The sequence below is a fragment of the Chaetodon trifascialis genome, chromosome 7, assembly GCF_039877785.1.
Source record: "Chaetodon trifascialis isolate fChaTrf1 chromosome 7, fChaTrf1.hap1, whole genome shotgun sequence".
NCBI classification, from domain to species: Eukaryota; Metazoa; Chordata; class Actinopteri; order Chaetodontiformes; family Chaetodontidae; genus Chaetodon; species Chaetodon trifascialis.
Genome location: NC_092062.1, coordinates 16,663,674 through 16,684,800, shown reverse-complemented (window position 1 = coordinate 16,684,800; position 21,127 = coordinate 16,663,674). Strand labels below are relative to the sequence as shown.

Sequence of the window (21,127 nt, the reverse complement as noted above, 5' to 3'; positions counted from 1 at the left end):
TTCATTATTTTGTTTCCGTTTTGTCCATTTTTCTATTTTCTACTCTATCAGTGGAACTGTAAATATTATAATTCAGGCTCACCCTTGGCTTCGTTCATCTCCCCACTCCACTTTAACCCCACCTCTTCTCAAATCCTATTGGTCAGTCAGTGTGAAAGCCCATCCTGGTTCGATTCTACCAGCCAATCAAGACGTTCAATGTCAAATGGAGCCTCGAGCTCCACGCCCCTACGCACCACTCGCAATGGATGGTGGGAAAATAAGTTCTGTGCTTCCTTATAAAGCGGACAGTAGCGTTACAGTGAACTACAATCTGCATATCCTGGTTTAGGAGACGTTCACAGACCTCAGTTTGACAGCAAAACGAAGAATCAAAGGATAAACTATTTTCTTGTATTACACTTAACAGTTTAGGATAAGAGGACAGTATCATTATGGTATGTAAAGGCATATTTATGAGTAAAAAAAATCCTGGTTTTGTATGCTATAGCTAGCCTTGTTAACAGACTTGATGCAGGAAAGCAATCTAAGCTAATGTCACAGAACGCTTCTTCTCATGGCAAAAGAGCTTGCTAGCTAATAATAGTAATTCTCTTAACCTAATCCTTGCTCTTGCTGTTAGTGAGTCCAGGGGGCGATGATGCCATGGAGCTAACTATCTTGGCTGTTTTCCTCAGCAACAAGGAGGAACAAGTTACCTACGTTCTGTGATTAAGCAGTTACCGCCGCAGCCCGACAAGTTTGACCGCAGGTTGTTCCCGGTTGTTTCGGACATTTGCACAGTTTGGGAATGAGACGTATCCTGACGCGCGTCATGAATGCAACTAAAACAATCCGGACCATGTGGCTGGTGGTCTCCCGGTTTAAGATAAAAAACCCATCAGTTCAGCTGTGCACTTCGTCTTTCCAGGGAGACAGCATTTGCAATGGGGGCCACAGCAAAAAGGCGTTGCTGTCAGATCCTCAGCTGTTCGAAGCCACGTTTGAGGAGCTGGTCACGGAGCTTTCAGAGAAGGACTTCGCGGATCCCGCGCTAGCTGATGCTCTGAGCAGGTTGAGAGAGGTATGTGTTTTGTCTTGCCTTTTGCTGAGTTACGTGTGACAAGTGTTGAACCGCTGTGAAGTGTGCATGTGTCTTTCCCTCTTAGGTTTTGATGTACAATTCACCTGGTGGCAAGAGGAACCGAGGCCTGTCTGTGATTGGCTCACTGAGGGAGCTTCTCCCACCCAGTCAGCTCACACAGGACATAGTGCAACGGGCTCTATTGGTTGGCTGGTGCATTGAGTTGGTAAGGGCATGTTCTGATATGTTAACTGAGACATCTGGCATTATTTCGCAATTTTGCTACTGTCAACAAATTTAATTAAAAGAACAAAAACAGTATTGTTTGTGTAGCTAAAGCAAGGGAGCTGTTACACGTTGCATAATGGGTCAGTAAAACTTCATCTTGCGCGCACATTCTCTGACTGACTGTTGTAATTACACTTTCCAAGGGCGTTACGCTCTGTAAGTCATTAAGTGTTACAACTGTGTCTCCGCTGATTGCAGCTTCAGGCGTTTTTCCTCGTGGCGGATGACATCATGGATGCATCTGTAACTCGGAGAGGAAAGCCCTGCTGGTACAAGAAGGTGAGGCTTGATATGAACCAGAAAAAGGCACACCACAAGGGCTTTTCTTTTTTGTAATGTGGTAATTGATTTCTCATTATTACTGGTGTGCTCCCTTTCTAAGGTGAATCCTGTCTGTTTGTTTTTAAGGATGGAATAGGCCTGGACGCCATCAATGATTCATTTCTCTTAGAAGGGTCAATCTACAGACTACTTCGCAGACATTGCAGGGATCAGCCCTACTACGTCCACCTACTGGAGCTATTCACTGAGGTGCAGAACGTCCTGATTCATTACACAGACGAGCACACACAGACGCACACTGACACAGGATTCTAAAAGCATTTCTTGTTTGTTTCAGACATCTTTTCAGACAGAGCTCGGCCAAGCTCTGGACCTCATGACTGCTCCCCCGGGTCAGATTGACCTCAACAGATTCACCATGGAGAGGTAGTGAAGTTAAATCTGTAAAGCACATTTGTTCAGAAGGATGTTGTTTACCAAAGCAAATGGGTGTAATTATTTCTCTCCTTATCTCGCAGGTATAAAGCTATTGTGAAATATAAGACCGCCTTTTACTCTTTTTACCTCCCAGTGGCAGCTGCAATGTACATTGTAAGTGTATTTCTATTGTGCACACATGACTGAAGGAACTCATGGGCAGAATGGTGATGACAGCAAATGAAAGTTTACAGAACTGGTCTTGTAAGAAGCTTAGAATAAGACCAGCTGACACATGTCACAATCTTTCTCTTAACTATTGTACATCACTTTTGTAGGCAGGAATTACAAGTGAGGAGGAACACAACAACGCCAAACACATCTTGCTTGAGATGGGAGAGTTCTTTCAAATACAGGTAATTACTCTTACTTGCATCCCGCTTTTGCATCACATATCGAGTAACATGCTGCCAGTTATACAGACTCAACAAAGCACCTGGCATGTTTCATTCATGTTGCAGGATGACTACTTAGACTGTTATGGAGACCCTGCTGTGACAGGAAAGATTGGTACAGACATCCAGGATAACAAATGCAGCTGGCTGGTGGTGACCGCCATGGAAATCATGAATCCCGAACAGAGAGCAAAGCTGGAGGTGGGAGTTCAGAAAACAACCCTTTCTATTTGAAAACTCTAAATATGTACGGATATTATTTTTCTGCAAACTGCAGAGAGGTTACACAGATCTTGTGGCTCACACACAGTCAAATGACAATAAAGAAGTGTGGCATTACAGTGTGAAATACTGTGAATTTACTATGCAGGTTATATTCACTGTTTCATCATCATCTCCTCATCAGGCATGTTATGGGCGCCACGATGATGCCAGTGTGGAACAGGTCAAAGCGCTGTACAAAACCCTGGAAATACCAACACTGTACCACAGATATGAAGAGGAGAGCTACCAGCGGCTCCAGAAGCTCATCGCTAGTCACGCTCAAAACCTTCCTCACTCAGTCTTCCTCAACTTTGCCAAGAAAATATACAAAAGGAACAAGTGAGAGGGAACTGTGGTCATAAGCTGCTTCAGATGCATCAGCCCGGTTCCCTTGTGGCTGTTGTTGCGGCGCGCAGATCAGCTCCTCTTCCTTTTAAAAAGGGTTTGCCAGGGAGCCAACAGCATGACCTGAGCGGGGCTGTGATATTTAGAAATCCTGCAGGCAGTTTCTTAACTTTTCAAACATTTGTAGATATTTGTCTGTGAATGTCATTGCTCAGCCTGTCTCTTTTGCTCCATCTTATCTATTTATTGAACCCAGTGCATGAGTTACAGCGCCTGCAGTCAGCTCTTCACTGAAGAAACCCATGAATGAAACACGTGGTCTAGCTTCCATATTTGTGCGCCCTGAAGGCAGGATGAAGATACAAATCAAATCAGATAGTCGACACTGTATTGATTTTGTAGGAATAGCTATAGCAATTAATGAGGGGCTGAACGGAGCAGTACATATGTGACAGTAGATGTATCTGGCAAGGGGTCAAACCTGATCAGCTGTCTAATTCCATCTATTTTTATATTACTACTAAAGTCTGTACTGGTCTGAATCTTATATGTTTTTAATAAATATTTATGACCAGTATTTCTTTTTCTGGCATTGTTATGATGCTTTTTTCTGTGTGTGTGTGTGTGTGTGTGTGTGTGTGTGTGTGTGTGTGTGTGTGTGTGTGTGTGTGTGTGTGTGTGTGTGTGTGTTGTTTTTGACTATAGAGCAGAAATGAAACTAAATAAACTATTGCCAAAAATGCCAAAAACTTCTCTTCCCAGATCTTCAAATGTGAGGATTTGATGCTTTTGTTTGTCATATATGGTGCTAAATTGAATATCTTTGGCTTTTCAGCTTTTGATCAGATAAAGCAATTTGGGCTCTGGTCAATTCCAGACTAAATAATCGATTTATCCAGAATGTCGCTGCCAGATAAACTGATAACAATAAGAGTGAACAGAAGCTACAGCTGGCTGCATGTGAGCTTTGCTTATTTCCTTAAAGCCAGACTAATAAATGCATGGACACACAGGAAATGTGACTCTTCATTTGAAGGAGATGAAGCTGAAAATGACTGGAGATAAATTGGATGTGATGATAAGGCAAGTGAGGGGTGTGGTTTGGTCACGTAGGTGGGGGGGGGGGGCGATGGTTGGATGGAAGCTCGCGAGAAGACAGATGCTGAGGCTGTTAACGTCGGAGAGACATTCACATTCACACGGACTGGGGATGTGAGAGAGCCCGACGAGATGGAGACCTTCATCCATCTTTACCACAATCTGATCGTGAGTCGAGTTGTAACGTATGATCTTACCGTGCATATTTCCTGTGTTCAAACGAACCTGCTTAGTCTCGTCGGGTAAGAAAAGCCTCCTCTTCCCTCACAGAGCCTGCGTAGACCAAGAGACATGAAATTCCGCTACTAACAGTGACAATTCTTGGGTGTTTTTTTTAGGTAAAATGTAGAATTATCATTATCATCTGCTTGAACTGGAATGTAAATATTATGTGTGATATTTGAGCTTTAATAGGGGCGGATGGGCCTGTATATCAGGGCGATGCGGTTGGAGGTACCCCCTCCTCCCCCTCCTCCTCCTCCCATCCTCCCTGTCTCCATCAGCTCTGTGGGATCAATACGTGCAGGGGTGAATGCTGTGCACAGGACGGGTTAAATTGCATATGATGATATCCAGAGGGTGTCTTTTTTTACTTAATTCAAGGCTTTGTTTCCTTTAATGGCCATTCCGACGTAAGGCCCAGTGTCAGCAAGCACTTGAGTGATTTATATTCCTCAGTGATATGAAGGGCACTGTGGAGGAATATGAGCAATAGCCTTCGGTAAATGGGCTTTAAAAAGGCAGACTCGGTGTTGTTCAGTGCTGCTGCCTGATTATTTCATGCTCCAGTTAAATGTGCTTTTATGTTCAGTCATTGCTTTAGGTACAGTGGGGTTTTTTTTTTGTTTTTTTTTTAAACGACATTCATTTGGATCTACATCTCACTGCCTGTTGTCAGCTAGTAAGGATGGAGTGGCACAGATGGAGGCAGCTTGACTACTGTAAACTCACGGATATCAGTGCTCAGTGAAGCTGAACATGACTGATGCAGACGATGAGTGACAGCTATTAAGCTATAAATTAGGTGACAGTTATTATCATGGGGATCATTTCATGCGATGCGTGCGTGGGTGCGTGTTTGAATTTGAATAGATTTGAAAACCAAGATAATAGTACAACAGATGCATGCAAATGGGTTGGCACTTCTGTTATGTACATTTACAAGCAGCCAATTTGTTTTAGCGAACATGCCATCGCAGAAATTTTGTAGAGAAGCCTCTTCCTGCTGCATCACGGTAATTCAGTTAATGCATTGTTCATCTTAAGATGCAATGTTATTTAAGGGCTCCGAGCAGTAGTTTTGTCATTATCAGCTGATGCGATTACTGTCTTGATTAATCAGGTAAATACTTTGTCAACAATGTCAGGGGAAAAAAACCCATCACAGTTTTCCAAGGTGATGTCTTCATGTGTGTTTTGTTGTCCAACCAATGGTCCTAAAAGCAAATATATTCAGTTTACTATCATAAAAGAAAACATGCAAATATTAACATTTGAGAAGCTTGGACTGTGAATATTTGGCATCATTGCTGATTAATGTTCTATCAATTTAATAATTGACTAATTGTTTCAGCTCAAATTATGCATGATAATGTGTTGTTTTTTTTTTTTACGGGCTGCGTGTGAGACAGTGTGTGTGTTCATACCACTGCTGTGTCCTCCCAGGACTTGGGCTGTGATAATTATAAAACAGAAAGCCCAAAAGCAATTGAGTTTTAATGAACAGTCCAGATGATGGGTTTAGCTTCAAAGACTTAGCCTAATATGACAACATATGTGGAGCAAGAAAACAGTCTTTGAAGAGCTGAATTTGCTCGTAGTCGTTATTCACTGTGTGTGTCTCCTTTGATGTTGCAGGATCTTGGGAGCCAAGCCAAGATGTGACCATCACGGCGCGTCATAGTTTGGATCTGTCCAGCCTTTACAACACTTGTTTCTATAGCAACAGAAATATCACAGTATCCTAAAAAAAATCCCATTCCCACGATGCAGTCCTCTAGCTGCGCCTCTCAGCCTCCAAAGCCGCGGCGCTTTGACGTCAGCAGACGGACCAATACCTTAGCTGCACCAAAGTCTCATGGTCCTGGTTTTCAGAGGGAGGATAAAAACATGAACACGATCGCCGCATCTTCCCCACGCCGAGCTACTAAAGGCCCCGCTGCGCCCACCAGGAGCAGGGTGGGAGTGCAGCCTCGGGCACCAGTAAGCCAGTCCAGGTTTGGCTCACAAAAACAGGTTTCGACCATCTCCAAATCAGCTAAGCCCAAACCCAAGAGTGCTCGTGCATCTGCAGCAACCAAAATTGCACCAGCAGCCGCCCCTCCTCCGCTTCCCTCTGTTCTCCCTCTTGACCCGAACTGCAACGAGCCGAGCCTCCCGTGTCTGTGCTGCGATGGGCGCTCCCCGCAGGACAACAACAGTATGTTCAACCATAACCACAACAACAACAACACCATCTCTATCAGACAGCAACTGCAGTTACCGCCTCCTCCGGCCCTGTTGCCCCACAGGCAGGATGGGAAAGGAGCCAAGGAGCAGCCTCAGCCTCCCCTGCAAGCACAGGCCCAGCTGGAGCCCTCTGCCTGCCCTGCTGCCAGTCTGGAAAATGGAGGCAAGAATGCAGATGAAAGCATTGTTCTGGACAACAAGAAAAATGTAAAAGTTGAGGAAGAAGATGATGAGGAAGAGAGCAGTGGGGATATTGATATTGATGACGATGAAGAGGAAGCTGACAATGATGATGACGATGAAGATGACGACACCCTGGTCCCCTCGTGCTGTGACGGCCCTCCCTCGCTCCTGGAGTTCTCGCTCTCCTCATCTACCTCCTCGTCCTCCACTTCCATCAGCTCCTGCTCTGATCTGGAGTCTGACTGTGCAGATCAGTCTGCCTCCATCTGCTCTTCCCAAGACCAAGATAATCTGTCCGTCACTCTGTCCCCCAAAGACCACTCTCTTCCACAAGCCCCTGAATGCCAGCCTCCTGCGCGTTCACCTCCATCCCTTCCTATTAGTCGCAATCCCTTCCACTTAGCATCACACTCCCCAATTCCCCCTTGTTCCCCAGATGAGGGCTACCCCTCTGCACTGGACTCTCCCTCTCCTGACTACTTAGGAGTCAAAGGTGATTCTGATGTCACCAAACTAGGCTTACTTGACTTCCTAGAATCAGTGGGGGAGTTTGGGAAAATGGAGCGCTTCAGCCAGGTGATCCAAGTGGCTCGTTGGGATCTGGAGGGGGAACAACACTGGGATGTGCTGAGGGATCGGCTAGATCACCTGGATCGCTTGGAGAAGGTGAACAGGGAAGTAAAACTGGCCTACGTTGCCAGACTCCACGAGAAGGGATTTGATCTGGGAGATCTGGAAGAGCAGGATCTCTCAGATGTCATGGATGAAATGGGCAACATCGACATTCCCTGGAAGTTGTATAAAAGTCACAGAGGAACGATGGGAGACTCTCAGGAGTTTTCAGATGCAGGGGTCGACCTCACTGCGCCATCAGACTGTGATGAGCCTCTCGCTCCTGATTCCCTCACGCCCTCTCCTGTCGAGCCGCCACCTAGACCCCCCAAACCTCCGGCACGTCATGCCAGCGTGAGCTCTGACCTCCACACCTACATCAATATCAGCAGGGAGACCACTTCTATGGCAGTCTCCACCTCCCCCACATTGTCTACTTTCTCCATTAATTCCTCATCCCCCACATTCACCACTTTTAGGTGTGAGAAACCCCCACCTCCATCTCCACCGTCTATTCCTCCTCTCCCCACCTCTAAACCGGTCCCTTACCTCACCCTCTATACTACTCCTTCTCCACCTCCATCTATACCCACCCCAACTCCTCCTATTCCTCCACCAAGGAGGCGCCACCTTGCCAGGAAGGAGGCGCAGCGGCTTGCAGCTCTTCAAGCCGAACAGGAAAAGAGCCCCCTTTCCCTTCCTCCTCCTACCACACGTCCCCCACCTCTGCCTCCTCCACCAGTTATCTCAGTCTCTTCCTCATCTCCCCCCGCCATACCACCTCCACCTGCCCTGCCTCCTCCCCCCTCCTTCCATGCACTGGACGTGGAGATTCGGAAGCTACTGATGCTTGCTGGATTGACCCAAGCTGAGCTTCTCAAGCTCAGCCCAGAGCTTGGTGTTTGTGTTGGAGGGTTAGAGGATGAGGGAGATGGAGATAATGCTATCTTGTCCAGGTCTGCGGAGCCACACGAGTTCAGACTAAGAGAGAGGGGGGAGGAGGAGAGGCAACGTGACACCGAGTTGATGGCCAGAGATGGCAAGTTGGATGGAGATCGAAGAATCGATGTGGCTGAAGAAGGCAAAAAGAAAGAGGAAAGCAAAGACACACAAAGAACCACCTCATTCACTGAGATGGCGAGGAGAAGGAAGAGGAACAGCGGTCTGACCACTGACTCCTACTACAGCACCGCTTTTAGCAATACACATGAAACCAAAGCAAAGAATATGAGCTTTGAGTCTTTTCAGTATCCCGCTGGGTTACCAGATTCACCTCCCCCTCCTCCTCCTCCTCGTCCCTTACCCCCTATCCCCCCATCTTTGCCACCAGTCAAAGTCAGCACTCTCCCTGCCAACTCTGCACAACCTGAGCGATTTGATTGGCTCATAGCGTTCACACCTGATTGTGATGCCCCACCACAGCCTCCGCCTCTGGAAATGAGAAAATCTCAAACGGAAACTCAAAAGAAGCTCAGTTCATCAGGTTCTTCTCCAGAGTTAGCTCCAAAGGTGACAACATTTAAAGAAATGCGCTTCCGCAACAAGAGCGCCTCCCCCCCAACAAAGGTGATCACTGACCCAGACCCTGACCCAACAGTTATTACTCCAGACCCAGACATACTGTACAACCTGAGGTGGAGAAGAGAGAAGGCAGGTGGCGATGGCAACCAATGGGAGTACACCTCTCAGGCTCAGGCCTTCTTCATGCAGCCGCCACCAGCCCTCACCTCAATGGCTGCACTGAAGGAAATGCTCCAGAGAGCCGACAAGGAGGGTGGACAACTGGAGCTGTGCCCATCACAGAAGATTGGCTGCTCAGTCAGTGACAACAGCCTGTGGACCATGGGAAGAGAGTGGGAGTGTGAGGAAAAGAGTGAAGAGAAGGAAGGGAAAGAAGAAAAAGAAGAGGAGGAGGTGGAAGTGGAAGTGAGAGGACGAGCGGATGGAGGAGGGACTTTTGAATCAAGAACTTCAGGTGAGTATGAATTCCCATGATGATGCTAAGAATAATAAAGGAGGCAGCTGAAACTGATGACACAGTGAAAGGTGTGTGTGTGTGTGTGTGTGTGTGTGTGTGTGTGTGTGTGTGTGTGTGTGTGTGTGTGTGTGTGTGTGTGTGTGTGTGTGTGTGTGTGTGTGTGTTTGCTTTTTTGTGTGTGTAAGGGAGAAAATAAACACATCAAAGTAACTCAGTGTAATTTGGATGACACAACAAATCTGGGATGGGCAGATGATGGAGTGAAAAAGATAAAGGAAAAGACAGACTAACAGCCAACTTGCTCACTTTCTCAGTGATGCACAAATTACATCCTTGGACCGAACAATGGAAAGAAACAAAAAAGCAAGGGAGGTGAAAATGTTGACTCATTTATGGAAATGGTGTATGGAACAAGAGCGGAGAGATGGAGGACGAGTGTGAGTCACACAAAAGGGATGATGCGTGAGTTGATGGTTAAGTGATGACGGGAGGATAAACAGGGTGATTTCACAGAGGGGAGAAACAAACAAGACAGGGAGAGCTGGAGACGGAAAGCAAGCAACAGTGAGAGATGGAGGGTTGAAGACAGTGAAGGGAGTGAAGGTAATATGAGGAGAAAGAGCACGTTGGAAACTTTCCAGCCAGTATTGCCTGCACGGTTTATCAAAGTGTGATGTCATCACTGCCTTATTCAATTATTCATCCACCCTTCAGACCAAGGGGAGGGGGATAATGGACTGCCCACTGAGCTCACTACCTCTCTCTTCCTTCATTCTATCACTAAGTCTCATCTTGACTTTCTTCTGCTTTGTCTTTTCTTTCGTTCTGTGTGTGCTGAAATCTTTTTCTGCCCCTCTTTCTCTACATTTTTACCAATGTTAAATCCCAGCAACATTTTTATGCCTTTCTCCTTCTGTCTTTCTGCCCCCCCAGCTCCCTAGAGTGGCAGAGATGGCTAAGATCAAGTTACTTACCTCATGCAGTGCAGCAGTCAGCTACATAGACACAATTAGTTTGTCATTGTCTAGATACAGCAGGGTGTATGTTTAATTTCATTTGGTCATATTCACCCAGTGGCAATTGGAGGCTGATTCTATTTGTAAATTGAGTTCTCTGATTGAGGTATAATTGCTTATTATTATTTCATGACATTACCTGCATGCTGCAACAAGCTGGGGGGAACAAACCAGAAATAGGTGTGTACACCTTTAAGAGTCCAAGGGGCGGATCTTAGTACATGAACCAATTGCTGAGAGCTCGTGTGAGAGCAATAGGAAGTATCATGTGTTGGCTTCAGTGTAAAGACAGCACAAGTCAAACCAAGGTATGGTTGCTTTCCAGCTTATTTTGTAGCCCATAGCCTCGCAGTCTGTCACAGGTCAGTGAGAGTAGTGAAAGCTGTGCTGCCACAGTCTCTGAGTCTTCACACAGCCAGACATGGTGATTGAGCAGGAGGGGACAGAACTCAGCTATCTGTTGACTGACTCAGCATTACACTGTATGCTGTACAGCTGGAGAAGGGAGGGGTGGTGTGCAACGGGCGAGAGAGACGTAGAAAACAAAGGCAGAGAGGAGGAAGGGAGAAGGTGATCCAGAGGTGAGGATGGCACGCACTGCAGTAAAGTACAAAACAGGTAGCATAAAGGTCGGCACTCACTGTGTTGTGCTTAATACTCTCAATGCAAGTATGAAACGAAACTGAAACCAGATGCTGTGAAGGAAACTTGGATCCTAATATGATGATTCTTTGGGAATGTTGTTGGCATTTTAATTATGGTGTCACTGGTGAATGAGTGGCTGATTGACAGATTGAGCGTTACCGCTGTGCAGCTGTGAGGCTTCTCAATCTTTTATGGCCCCGGTGTCATTTCCTGTTCCTGTTAAACCCTCTTAAATGAAAGACTGTGGTTATTGCTCTCCATAGATCAACACCATTGACTCTCATGCACTGTCAACGTGTAACTGTCAATCAACTGTTTGACTTGTTGAAATACTGCATTACGGCATGATGTTACATGATGACAATTTCTGCTGGAATACACTCATGAATGTGCATTTTTCTCTCTCGACAGACGCTAACATTTTCTGCATCTCTCTCTCTCTTCCCATTTCTTTGCCACATTTTTTATTGTTTTTTACTTTGACCTCGTTTCTCTCACCTATCCATCCCATTCTGTTGTTTCCATTGTTTGTCCATTGCTCCGCTTTGCTCCCTCATATACGCTTATGCCCTCTCCATCCTGACTCCCGCACCTTACAATTTTTGGCCTTTTTACCCTTTCCAAAAAGCAGTTTCCTCCCCCCCACTGTCCCTCACCCAGTCCTCCCAACCCTACTTCCTCCACACCGCCCTCCCCTCCTATCGCCCAGGCTACTGTAACTCCCAGCCCTTTGCAGATCCCAGACCCCACAGCCATGTAGGCAGGGAGTCTACAGACGAACACTGCAGCGCACAGCGGGCCCCTGCTGCCAGCTCAGCTCGTACCCACAGAGATGATTCCAGCAGTGATTTAAGTGCTTGGTTTGAATACGAACCCGTGGTGGATTTTGGTGTAGATTCTCCTTGTGATAATGGGAATATCGTTAACACACACAGGGACTTTGCGTCTGACTCCATGTGCAATTTTGACTCTCTCTACTGCAGTGCCTCAGAGAAGCAGAGTGGTGCACACACTAAGTCAGACACACCTGTTCGTGGCACCACAGAGGCTGCGGGTTGCACCACCCCGTATAAGAACATTGATGTCATGATGACGTATTCAAACAGTGTCAGCGCTATGGATTCACTGCATTCACAAAAGCGCATACACCCACACGCAGACCACAACAGCAACAAGGCCCGGACATTTAAGGAGCTTCCTCCTCTCCCCACGTATTACCTGTACCACCCTAAAAATTGCCCTCTACACCGGGGTGCCCCCCCCCGCCTCTCCCCTATAGGAGCGCTCTCTCCTCCCCAGCGCTCAGGAGCGCCCCCTCCAGGCGCAGCAGGCTCCGGCCTCAGCTCCCCGCTTTTCCCCCGCTCTCACACCTTGCCTGCCCTCGCTGCTCCCCTCTACTATCCAAACCTCTACCCTCCTATACCGCCCAGGGCGCCCCCCCTACCCCCAAAACTCTACCAGGCTCCTCCGCAGTCACGCGTGGCGAGTAAGATTCTCTCTCTCTTCTCTCTCCCTACATCTTACACTCTCCCTCTTTGTCTGACATGTTGCTTGTATGCATGTCTGTCTGTCTTACTGTCTTCTCCCGTCTCTGTTCTCTGCTCTGGATATGATGGCCCTCACACTTTTGTCTCTTTTTCAACCTGGGGGATATGCAGATTTGAAAGAACTGCGTAACTGTAGCTGTTTTATGTATCAGAAGGCAGCTCCCTGCCGGTCATCTGATACGTCTTATCTGCACTGTCCTTTCAAATCTGCAAAGGGCCTTCAGAAGGGTAACAGCTGTTCCTGTCAGAGGGTGTCCACAGTCACTCTCATCACTCCTTTTCTCTCTGTCTTCCTCTGTCTGTCTCTCTCTGCGTCCTGTCTTGTCTGGTCTGTACACCTGTTGTTTTTGTTTTTGCATGGTGTGTTGTACTGGACACATGCATTTCATGCCAAGCGCAGCCCAAGAAGCCTGTTAAGGATGTTGTAATGTAAAGAATTTTTATTTAAGTTTTTCATCTTTGTGTATGTGTACAATTAGGGTGATTTCAAAGTAATTAAGGTCCACTGCATCCTGTTCACTGCATTTCTATACCTAGTTTATATAAATCCATTTATATAAACATCACACTGCACACAACACCCGCCCTTTGCACATGTGTGTGTAGTTATATCTGACCTGACTGATGTGGCAGCGTACACAGTTGTTTCCCCCTTAGCTCTTCAGTTACTTCTGTGTGTGCTTATGCTTATATTAAGTGTGTCTGGATGCTTATATGAGTGTGTTTGTGCGTTTGAGTGTGAGTTAAGATTAATGCATGGGGTCCTGTTTATCCCTGATGCATACAGAACGTCGTCCTCACAGATCCAGATGTTGAAAGCTCACCACACTAAACCAATATTTACAGGATGTCCTCACACACTGTTTGTTGTCAGTGGTACCATCTGCTTCTATCTGCCTACTCCAGTGCTTCTCATTGCTTAATTGCTCAAGCTAATAATGCTAATATTTTAGTTCTGATATTTCTGTCTGTGATGATTCATTTTGCTTCTGGTGAATTTGTATTTTTTTGTGCTTGTACAGTAAGTAATTGCTCTTTTGCTGTCACTGTCAGCTGTTCGCAGTGTCTCATTCGCTGGCTCTGTACAGAGGACAGAGACGTCCTGGATGGGCGAAGATGTGAAGCATCCAGTGAGAGGTCTGGGCCTGTCCTCTCTGTGCCTGCAGGAAAAAAAAGGTGTGTGTTCACGTGTCCAGCTGTGTATCTTTGCCCCATGATGTGTGCAGCTCTTACAGTTTAACTATAGACCATTGTTCTTCCCTCCAGCTCTGGTCAGTGCCGTCAGTGTGGCAGTGGAAGCCATCTTGGCCCAGTTCAGTTCTTCTCGGACTGTAGTTCAGAAGGTCAGTCACTGCTGAATCTACATCCCTGGTGGGTTTTTGTTAGTGCAATTATGTTGTTGAGGTCTTTTTTTTGTTAGATTCCCTGTCGAGGAGTGTTTTTTCTCACATCACTCTTGGTAAAAAATATTTGTAGCGAGAAACTAAATGTCATATTGAATGTTTTTTTTTATTTCTGACAATGCTTTCCCTTCCTTCCTTCTTGTCCTGATTCTACATATTTTGTTGTCTCTCCTCAGTTTCTCTCAGTTAACAAGGTACTAGAATATCTTTAGATAACCCAATCTTGTAGTATTAAGAATTTCTTTGTAAACTAACTCCAGACTCCCATCACATCAAACCGACCCTCATCGCCTCCGTTTCGCTCACCCCCCCATTTATGTGTCCCATTTTCCTTTCCTCCCTGTCTCTTGAGTCATTCTCTCTCATCTGTCTCTTCTTGTCACTGCACATCTTCTTCCTCACCCTATCCTCTTTTCCTCTCCTCTCCCCTCCTCTCCTCTCAGGCCTTATCAGGAGACAGCACTATAAATCCATCTCTTGGCCGTCTGGTGCTGCAGTGCCTCTGTCCCGCCCTGCACAGCTTGTTGACCGATGGCTTGAAACCCCACCAGAGTGACCTGATTGCAGGCAGGAGGCCAAACTCTGCCTGGGGTCTGGTCCAGGCCTCCACCAGGCCAGGTAGCATGCCAAGCATTGTAGGAAAATGAGCATTAATAGACTTGGATTTGATATAGGCCTATTATTTCTGTGTCATCCTTTTGCCTTGGATGACAATGATAAACCCTGGGCTTTGTCTGTCTCTCATTTTCCCACACATCAGTCAATACTTTTTGATTTTTGTGTCTGAAATGCTGAATAAAGCGAACAACAGGATGCAGATATCGATTGGCCTATGAGTGCCAAGTTTCACTGCAATTTTTCGCTCACCGCTATAAGCTCCTCTCTTGATCCCATTCTCTCTCTCACACCCTCCCTTTTAAATATTTTTTCTCCTCTTCCTCTCATTGCATTTTTCAAGGTCCAAAAACGCAGGCCTTGTTCAACCTCCAAATTCGAGTCGGAGAGCTACCCCAGCTCCGACAGAGCAAACACAGGTTCAATGCATTCCTCCTTGGCCTACTGAAGTAAGTACTGGCTCCTCTTCCTGTCCACTGGTAGCATGAACAGTGCTCAAATTAATAGTTAAAAAATGTAATCTACTGTATTTTGACTTCCCTTCACATGTCCTCTTTATATCCTCTTCTGCCCATTCTTTCCTTCTAGTACCAAGCTTCTTGATTTCTGGCTGTCTCACCTTCAGTCTTGCAGTGGTGAGTTTCCTTCACTTCCGGCTCTTCTCATTCTTGTGGCCGTTCATGTACGTGACCGTGATCTCTCTTCCTCTCAGATGTGCTGGAGACATACTTTCGTCCCACCGCCTTTATGCGTCTGTCGCTGGCCTCCTGCCAGCCTCTGTTCGAGGAGCTGCTCCTCGTGTTGCAGCCTCTCAGCCTGCTGACCTTCAACCTCGACCTGCTCTTCCAGCACCACCATTTAGAGCCAGACGGTCACAGTCCAGAGATCCCCTGTCCACCATGTCAAGATGCTGGGTTCCAGCTCTCAACAGAGGATTCCCAATCTAAAATCGCAGGCTGCAGATATATTGAAAGCCTGTCAGAAGTAGACTTTGGAAGCCCAGAGTATCAGGCCTCCAAAGAAAAATTGTCACCATTGGCTAATCCAAAGAATGGAGGATCAGAGGAGTCAACACATAGCAGTGCTGCACCCATAAAGACAAGTCCTCAGCTGCTGTGGGTGCAGGAAAAGGAAATTGGAGAGCTACCTCCTCCTGATATTGAGGAGGACAGCCTTGCTCAGCAGGCAGGACAGGTACTCACATTTGTGTGCGGCTGTTCAATATTTGTAGTCAAATACATTTGTGTGATCCTGCAGGACTGACGTTTTTTTTTAAACACAGGTTATCCAGCAGGGATGGGGGGCTGTGATGCGCTGGGGAGGCAGGCTGAGCCAGAACCTGGCTGAGCTGAGTCTGAAAAAGGAGGAGATGAGGACGGATCTGCCCGATCTCCAGGTCCAGGCAGGAAGTGACTTTGCTCCCGTCAGCAGTGGTGCTCAGGTGCCCTGGGGTCTGGGGCGGCTCTTTGGAGCCTCTAAAAGCCCCAGCAGCCCACCAGGTCACACACCACCAACCAGGTTAGCCACTGATTTAAACAATACCTACTGCTAAACCTCTAGCTGGAGAGGACGCAATGAATTATTCAACCACTGTAATTACTTTAAGAAACTCCTAAGTCACTTTCTCTTAAGTTATACTTGACATTGTTTTCCTCATGAGTAAACTGCATGAATGGTGACTGTCTGTGATTGTTCTCTGCCCATCTGTCTCTGTTTTTCCCATTCCTCTCATCCTCCCTGTGTCTGTCTCTGCAGGCGTCCCTCTCAGTGGCTGGCTCCTGGTGTCACTGCACTGACTCGAATGGTGAGCAGCAGCTCCACTCCAATAATAAAGAGGGCCCCGAAGCCCCAGGGAGAAAGTGAGCCAGAGCCAGAGCCAGAGCCAGAGAAAGATGTTGAAGCACTGGAGATGAAGGACAAACCCAGACCACTCAGGTACAACAGACATCAAGTGATGCTCATGGTTGTGGAGGCTTTGCATTTCTGTTAGCTGAAATGGGGAGTGGCAGATAAATGTCTCTATCACTACCTCACAGCTGACATCTCAAACTGCTGATTCTGCGTTTGACTAAACATGAAAGTATGGTACATTTGGGCACTTTTTACAAGCTTTAAAAATGATTCAAATTGTTCCAAAGAGTCTGTTATTAAAAATATTAAAACGTCTATTGAATCAAACCTGAAATCTCAGACAATTGTCGCCCAATTTTGATGCGGTGGTGCTATAATGCAAGGTCAAAATGTGGGATTCGAGTTAAGACTTTTTTTTTTATAACTTAGAAGTTCTTCACAGAACATTTTCATTATGCAACACACTAGTACACAATACTCCTCCCCTATGAAATCCATCCCCCCACCCAACAGGCTTTAACAGGACATTTAAAATGTAAAATAATAAACTATAGGACTTAAATACAGAATATAGACAACGGCCACAAATATGTTGATCAAACTCATTCACTGGACCTTCAATACCTGCACACAAGGGGTACTAGTAGGCACTATTCTTTATCCCAGTGACAAAAAGTACGATATAAGAGGCATTCATATTTTCTAAAGCTATGAGACTTTCTTCTTATGCTGAATTTGAATTTTCTCTAGTTTTAAATGAAATGTGACCTCTGTCAATCTCCTGATATGAGAAGGAGGTTTTGGGTTTCTCCAGTGAAGTAGGATAAGATGATGGGCTAACAGGCAGGTAAGCATCGCTCAGAGATTTAATCATTGAACCCCAAAAAGCTCGGGACACGACCAAAGTATGTGAATTAAAGTAGCTGGAGACAGTTGCCATCTGTCAAAAGTGGGATCTTAGCTCAGATTGGCTTTGCTGTTTGGCTTTTTGTGACACACTGAACTGTCTATAAATGCATGATCCCATGTCTGCTTCATGTACTGCCGATTCAAAAGTAGAGAGTTCTCCTTGCACCTTTAATATGGCAGGGATGCTGCTCCTCCAGAGTGCAGCTGCCAGAGTTTTACCAAGAAAAAGGAAATATGACCATATAACTCTTGTGCTGAGGTCGTTAGACTGGCTTCCAGTAAATTTTAGAATTGATTAAAAAGTTTTAATGCTAGTTTTTAAGGCCCTGCATGATTTGGCACCGCAATATCTCTCTGACATGCTCGTGAGCTATGAACCAGCTAGACCACTCAGGCCATTGGGAACAGGCTGGCTGGTTATTCCCGGGGTCTCTACAAAAACTGGTGAAACTGCTGTTAGCTTTTATGCCCGCAGGCGCTGAAACATCCCACCCACCCGCGTGTGCTCCAACGCTGACATCCTCTATAACTAAACTGAAAACCGTCTCATCTTTACTGGCGGTGCTCCTAATTATTTTGTGTTCTCGGTGGTTTTTAACTATTTGGGTGTGAGCTTTAATTGTGTTTACTCACGCTGAAGGTTTTACTGTCCGCACAGTTTTTGTGACTGCAGCCTCCGTGGCAGCTCATACTCTGTGCAGCATGTTGTGCTGCTTGCTTGCTTGCATATAAAGGGAGTTAAACGCACCAGTTCACTGGTAAATTGTGCGTTTTCTCCTCTTTAAATGACTTCTTTCATTTTCTTTTTAAAATGAGGCCCACCAGTGGGTGTAGGGGGCATCAGAAGTGCTCCTGTTATCATTTCTGTCTTTGGTGACTCACCAGTCCGACCTGGAGCGATCCTGCACTGTGACTCATTCAGCTACATTGCATGTTAAAGAGGACCTTATTGTTTGTGCTCGGTGTATAGATTGACTGCCGTGGCTGAGAAGATCTCTGCTGTGTGTCCACAGGTCAGTACGAACGCTGTGTGACCACACTGGATCAGGTTCTGAGCTCAGCTTCTGCAAAGGGGAGGAACTCGTGGTGTTAGGAGGAGTCGATCAAGACTGGATTCGCTGTCGTCAGGGAGACAAAGAGGGGCTGGTACCTATTGGCTACACCTCTCTCATCATGTGACTTCGGCACCATAACTGCTGCACTCAATCAATACAAAAAAAAAAAAAGAAAATATATATATATTTTAGGCGACTATTGAGAGGTTTTGGTGAGGCTCCACTACTCTGAAAGGGATATTTCACGCCTGCTCGGTTAGAGTTTGAGTTGAGGGCATAACACCATCTGTTCTGCTATCAGGAGCAGTTTGCAGCCCTCTCCCTTTATGAACATATGGGAGTGTTTTTTCCCCCATCACAGTCCATCCAGTTTGGTAGCATTAAACTAATGGATTTTAGCAGCAGGAATGCAGCAGATGGTGTGAAATAATGACTCAAGTCAAATTTAGATCATTTCATACTGCAAGACCTTTGATCTCGGAGTGAAGTATCCCTTTAAATGTCCTTTTCTCGATTTCTGCCTCCCTCATCAGCCACTGATTTGAAAATGATCACAGGGGAAATTCTGCGCAATCAACCACAAGCAGACGGAAGCACTTTCAGATCAGCGGCTGCCTGTTGGGAGGAGGCGACAGTCAACAGCCTGCCAGTCGCCACGCTAATATCACTAGCCGTCGGCCGCAGAGGGTCGCAACTCGCAGGCTGTCGAGTGGAGAAAGCACGTTAGAGTACTGGGCCGTAGCTCCTGTTGCATACTGCGTAGTAATGTAGTGAATTGTAGCTGTGTAGATCTGTGTTCTATTGACCTTTCACCCCTATTGACCTCTCACCTTTATCGCCTGGTTCATGTGTGTTTGACATGTTTCTGCTTCTATATTTGACTGTATAAATATACATAAAAAATATATATAGGTATATAAATTGAGAGTGATATTACCAAGATAGATAGAAAGATAGAGAAAGGAGAGAAAGCAGATAGTAAAACACAAGCTTAATGCTGTGGCCACACTGAGGAAGCAGATGGTTCAAAACGAATAGATTCATTCTTTATCTTTACATCTGCAACTTTACACACACTGAGTGGTTGTCATACATGCAAAAAAACAAAAACAAAAAAAAACGTGTTTAAGTATGAAATCCATTATCTTCCCTCCTGTGTGCTTCACGTATTGCCAGTGTCTTGACATCATATTCATAACATTATTAGATGAGATCTTAAACACTGTATGCATTGTAATGTGCCATGAATGCTTTGAATGAATGCCAGAAAATATTTAGCCATCCCACACAGTTGTCAGATATTATCAGACAACAGCAATCTGTAGCTAATTTCTCTACTCAGCCAAAACTCAACATGTGTTGGAATAAACACATCACAAAAGTATGCCCAGCCTCTTGTTCAACACTATCTGACCTTAAATTCAATGCAGTGAGAAAATCCCAGATGTCACTCATAAATGCTTCTGTAAGTCTGTAGGTTTGGTGGCTGGTCTTCACCTCATACCTCAGCTTTTGTATCTCCCTTAACCCTACCTGCCGTGTTTGCTGATCATAATCATTGATATTAATGATAGTGGTGGAAGTGATATGTTGATGCTAACGTTGCTCATATGAAACACATTGCTTTGTGTCATATATTTATTGTTTATTCTCTCGATTCTGTACCGCGGACTATGCATATGGTTAAATGTACAACAAAGAGCCTTTTTTGTTTGTTTCCAAGTCATATTGGTTAAACAGTTAAAGTTGATATTAAAGAGCTTGATTTTAACTGGCTCTGAAAGACTGACACTAAAGGACCTCCACTGAATTCTGCAGGAAAGTTTCATTGCTATTGATCAATCAGGGAAAGTTCAGTTCTTGAAAGTTTCCTCATGTTATTGTGTTAATGCCATGTAGCGTGACATTACTGTCATTATGGCAACTGTTCAGTAGCATTAAGCCAGTGCTCATAACTTGTGACTTATGATCACAATAAAACGCCATTAAATGGATGATACCACGGTGTTCACAAGCACTTATGTCTAGATAAAGCTAAAATATCGGTTGACACATTAAAATGTGTTAATAACATTTTGTTTTTTGTATTTTTGTTCAAATGTGAGGTTCTAGTCTTGATGCATTTGTTTGAAAGCTGTTAATTTATTGTGGTATTGTGCTATTTATTGATCTTGAGGTTTCTGAAAGGAATAGCTCGATCTGACCCATCTAGTGTCTCTCTATCTATCTGGGTTCATTATGTGTGTGTGTGTGTGTGTGTGTGTGTGTGTGTGTGTGTGTGTGTGTGTGTGTGTGTGTGTGTGTGTGTGTGTGTGTGTGTGTGTGTGTGTGTGTGAGAGAGAGAGAGCATGCACATAGCAGCGTATGTGGCAGTGAAAGCAGAGATGAGTGTGAGCACATCCTGCACTTTCACTTATGTGCGTGTGCAAGTGTAACTGAGTTATGCACCTCCGTCTCCCCCTCCTCTTTTTCTCTCTCTGGTGTCATGTAGCCTGTAGACATCCCCCTGTGTCCTACTATTGCATATAGCTCAGTGCCCCTATAGTGTCAGTCACTGTCCACCTCCTGCATGTGCTTGTTTGTAAATACACCAAATAAAATGATCAGTATAAATCAAACCTATGCAGCTATTTGACTCATATTTTTGCACATA

The 21,127-nt window shown here is 45.5% G+C and overlaps 2 protein-coding genes across 6 annotated transcripts; both read left to right on the top strand.

Annotated features, from left to right (window-relative positions):
* The first annotated feature begins 289 nt into the window (after nt 1-289).
* fdps (farnesyl diphosphate synthase (farnesyl pyrophosphate synthetase, dimethylallyltranstransferase, geranyltranstransferase)) lies at nt 290-3,691 on the top strand. Of its 2 annotated transcripts, XM_070966125.1 has the most exons (10): nt 290-437; nt 911-1,063; nt 1,149-1,289; nt 1,550-1,630; nt 1,760-1,882; nt 1,971-2,059; nt 2,152-2,224; nt 2,389-2,466; nt 2,572-2,706; nt 2,912-3,691. In XM_070966125.1, the coding sequence occupies exons 1-10, from the start codon at nt 435-437 to the stop codon at nt 3,110-3,112; spliced, it is 1,077 nt and encodes a 358-aa protein (XP_070822226.1). In that variant the 5' UTR covers nt 290-434; the 3' UTR covers nt 3,113-3,691. The 2 variants fall into 2 exon arrangements, with proteins under 2 accessions (XP_070822226.1, XP_070822225.1); XM_070966124.1 differs by lacking the exon at nt 290-437 and having other exon boundaries at nt 525-1,063.
* A 562-nt stretch (nt 3,692-4,253) lies between these two features.
* On the top strand, nt 4,254-21,092 carry rusc1 (RUN and SH3 domain containing 1). 4 transcript variants are annotated; one of them, XM_070966510.1, is made up of 13 exons: nt 4,254-4,380; nt 6,070-9,430; nt 11,726-12,580; nt 13,695-13,817; nt 13,908-13,984; nt 14,221-14,238; nt 14,488-14,662; nt 15,003-15,108; nt 15,248-15,294; nt 15,372-15,853; nt 15,942-16,177; nt 16,415-16,594; nt 18,433-21,092. In XM_070966510.1, exons 2-13 carry the CDS (start codon nt 6,199-6,201, stop codon nt 18,596-18,598), a joined length of 5,697 nt encoding a protein of 1,898 aa, XP_070822611.1. In that variant the 5' UTR covers nt 4,254-4,380; nt 6,070-6,198; the 3' UTR covers nt 18,599-21,092. The 4 variants fall into 4 exon arrangements, with proteins under 4 accessions (XP_070822611.1, XP_070822613.1, XP_070822612.1 ...); XM_070966512.1 differs by lacking the exon at nt 11,726-12,580; XM_070966511.1 differs by lacking the exon at nt 14,221-14,238.
* Nucleotides 21,093-21,127: the final 35 nt, after the last annotated feature.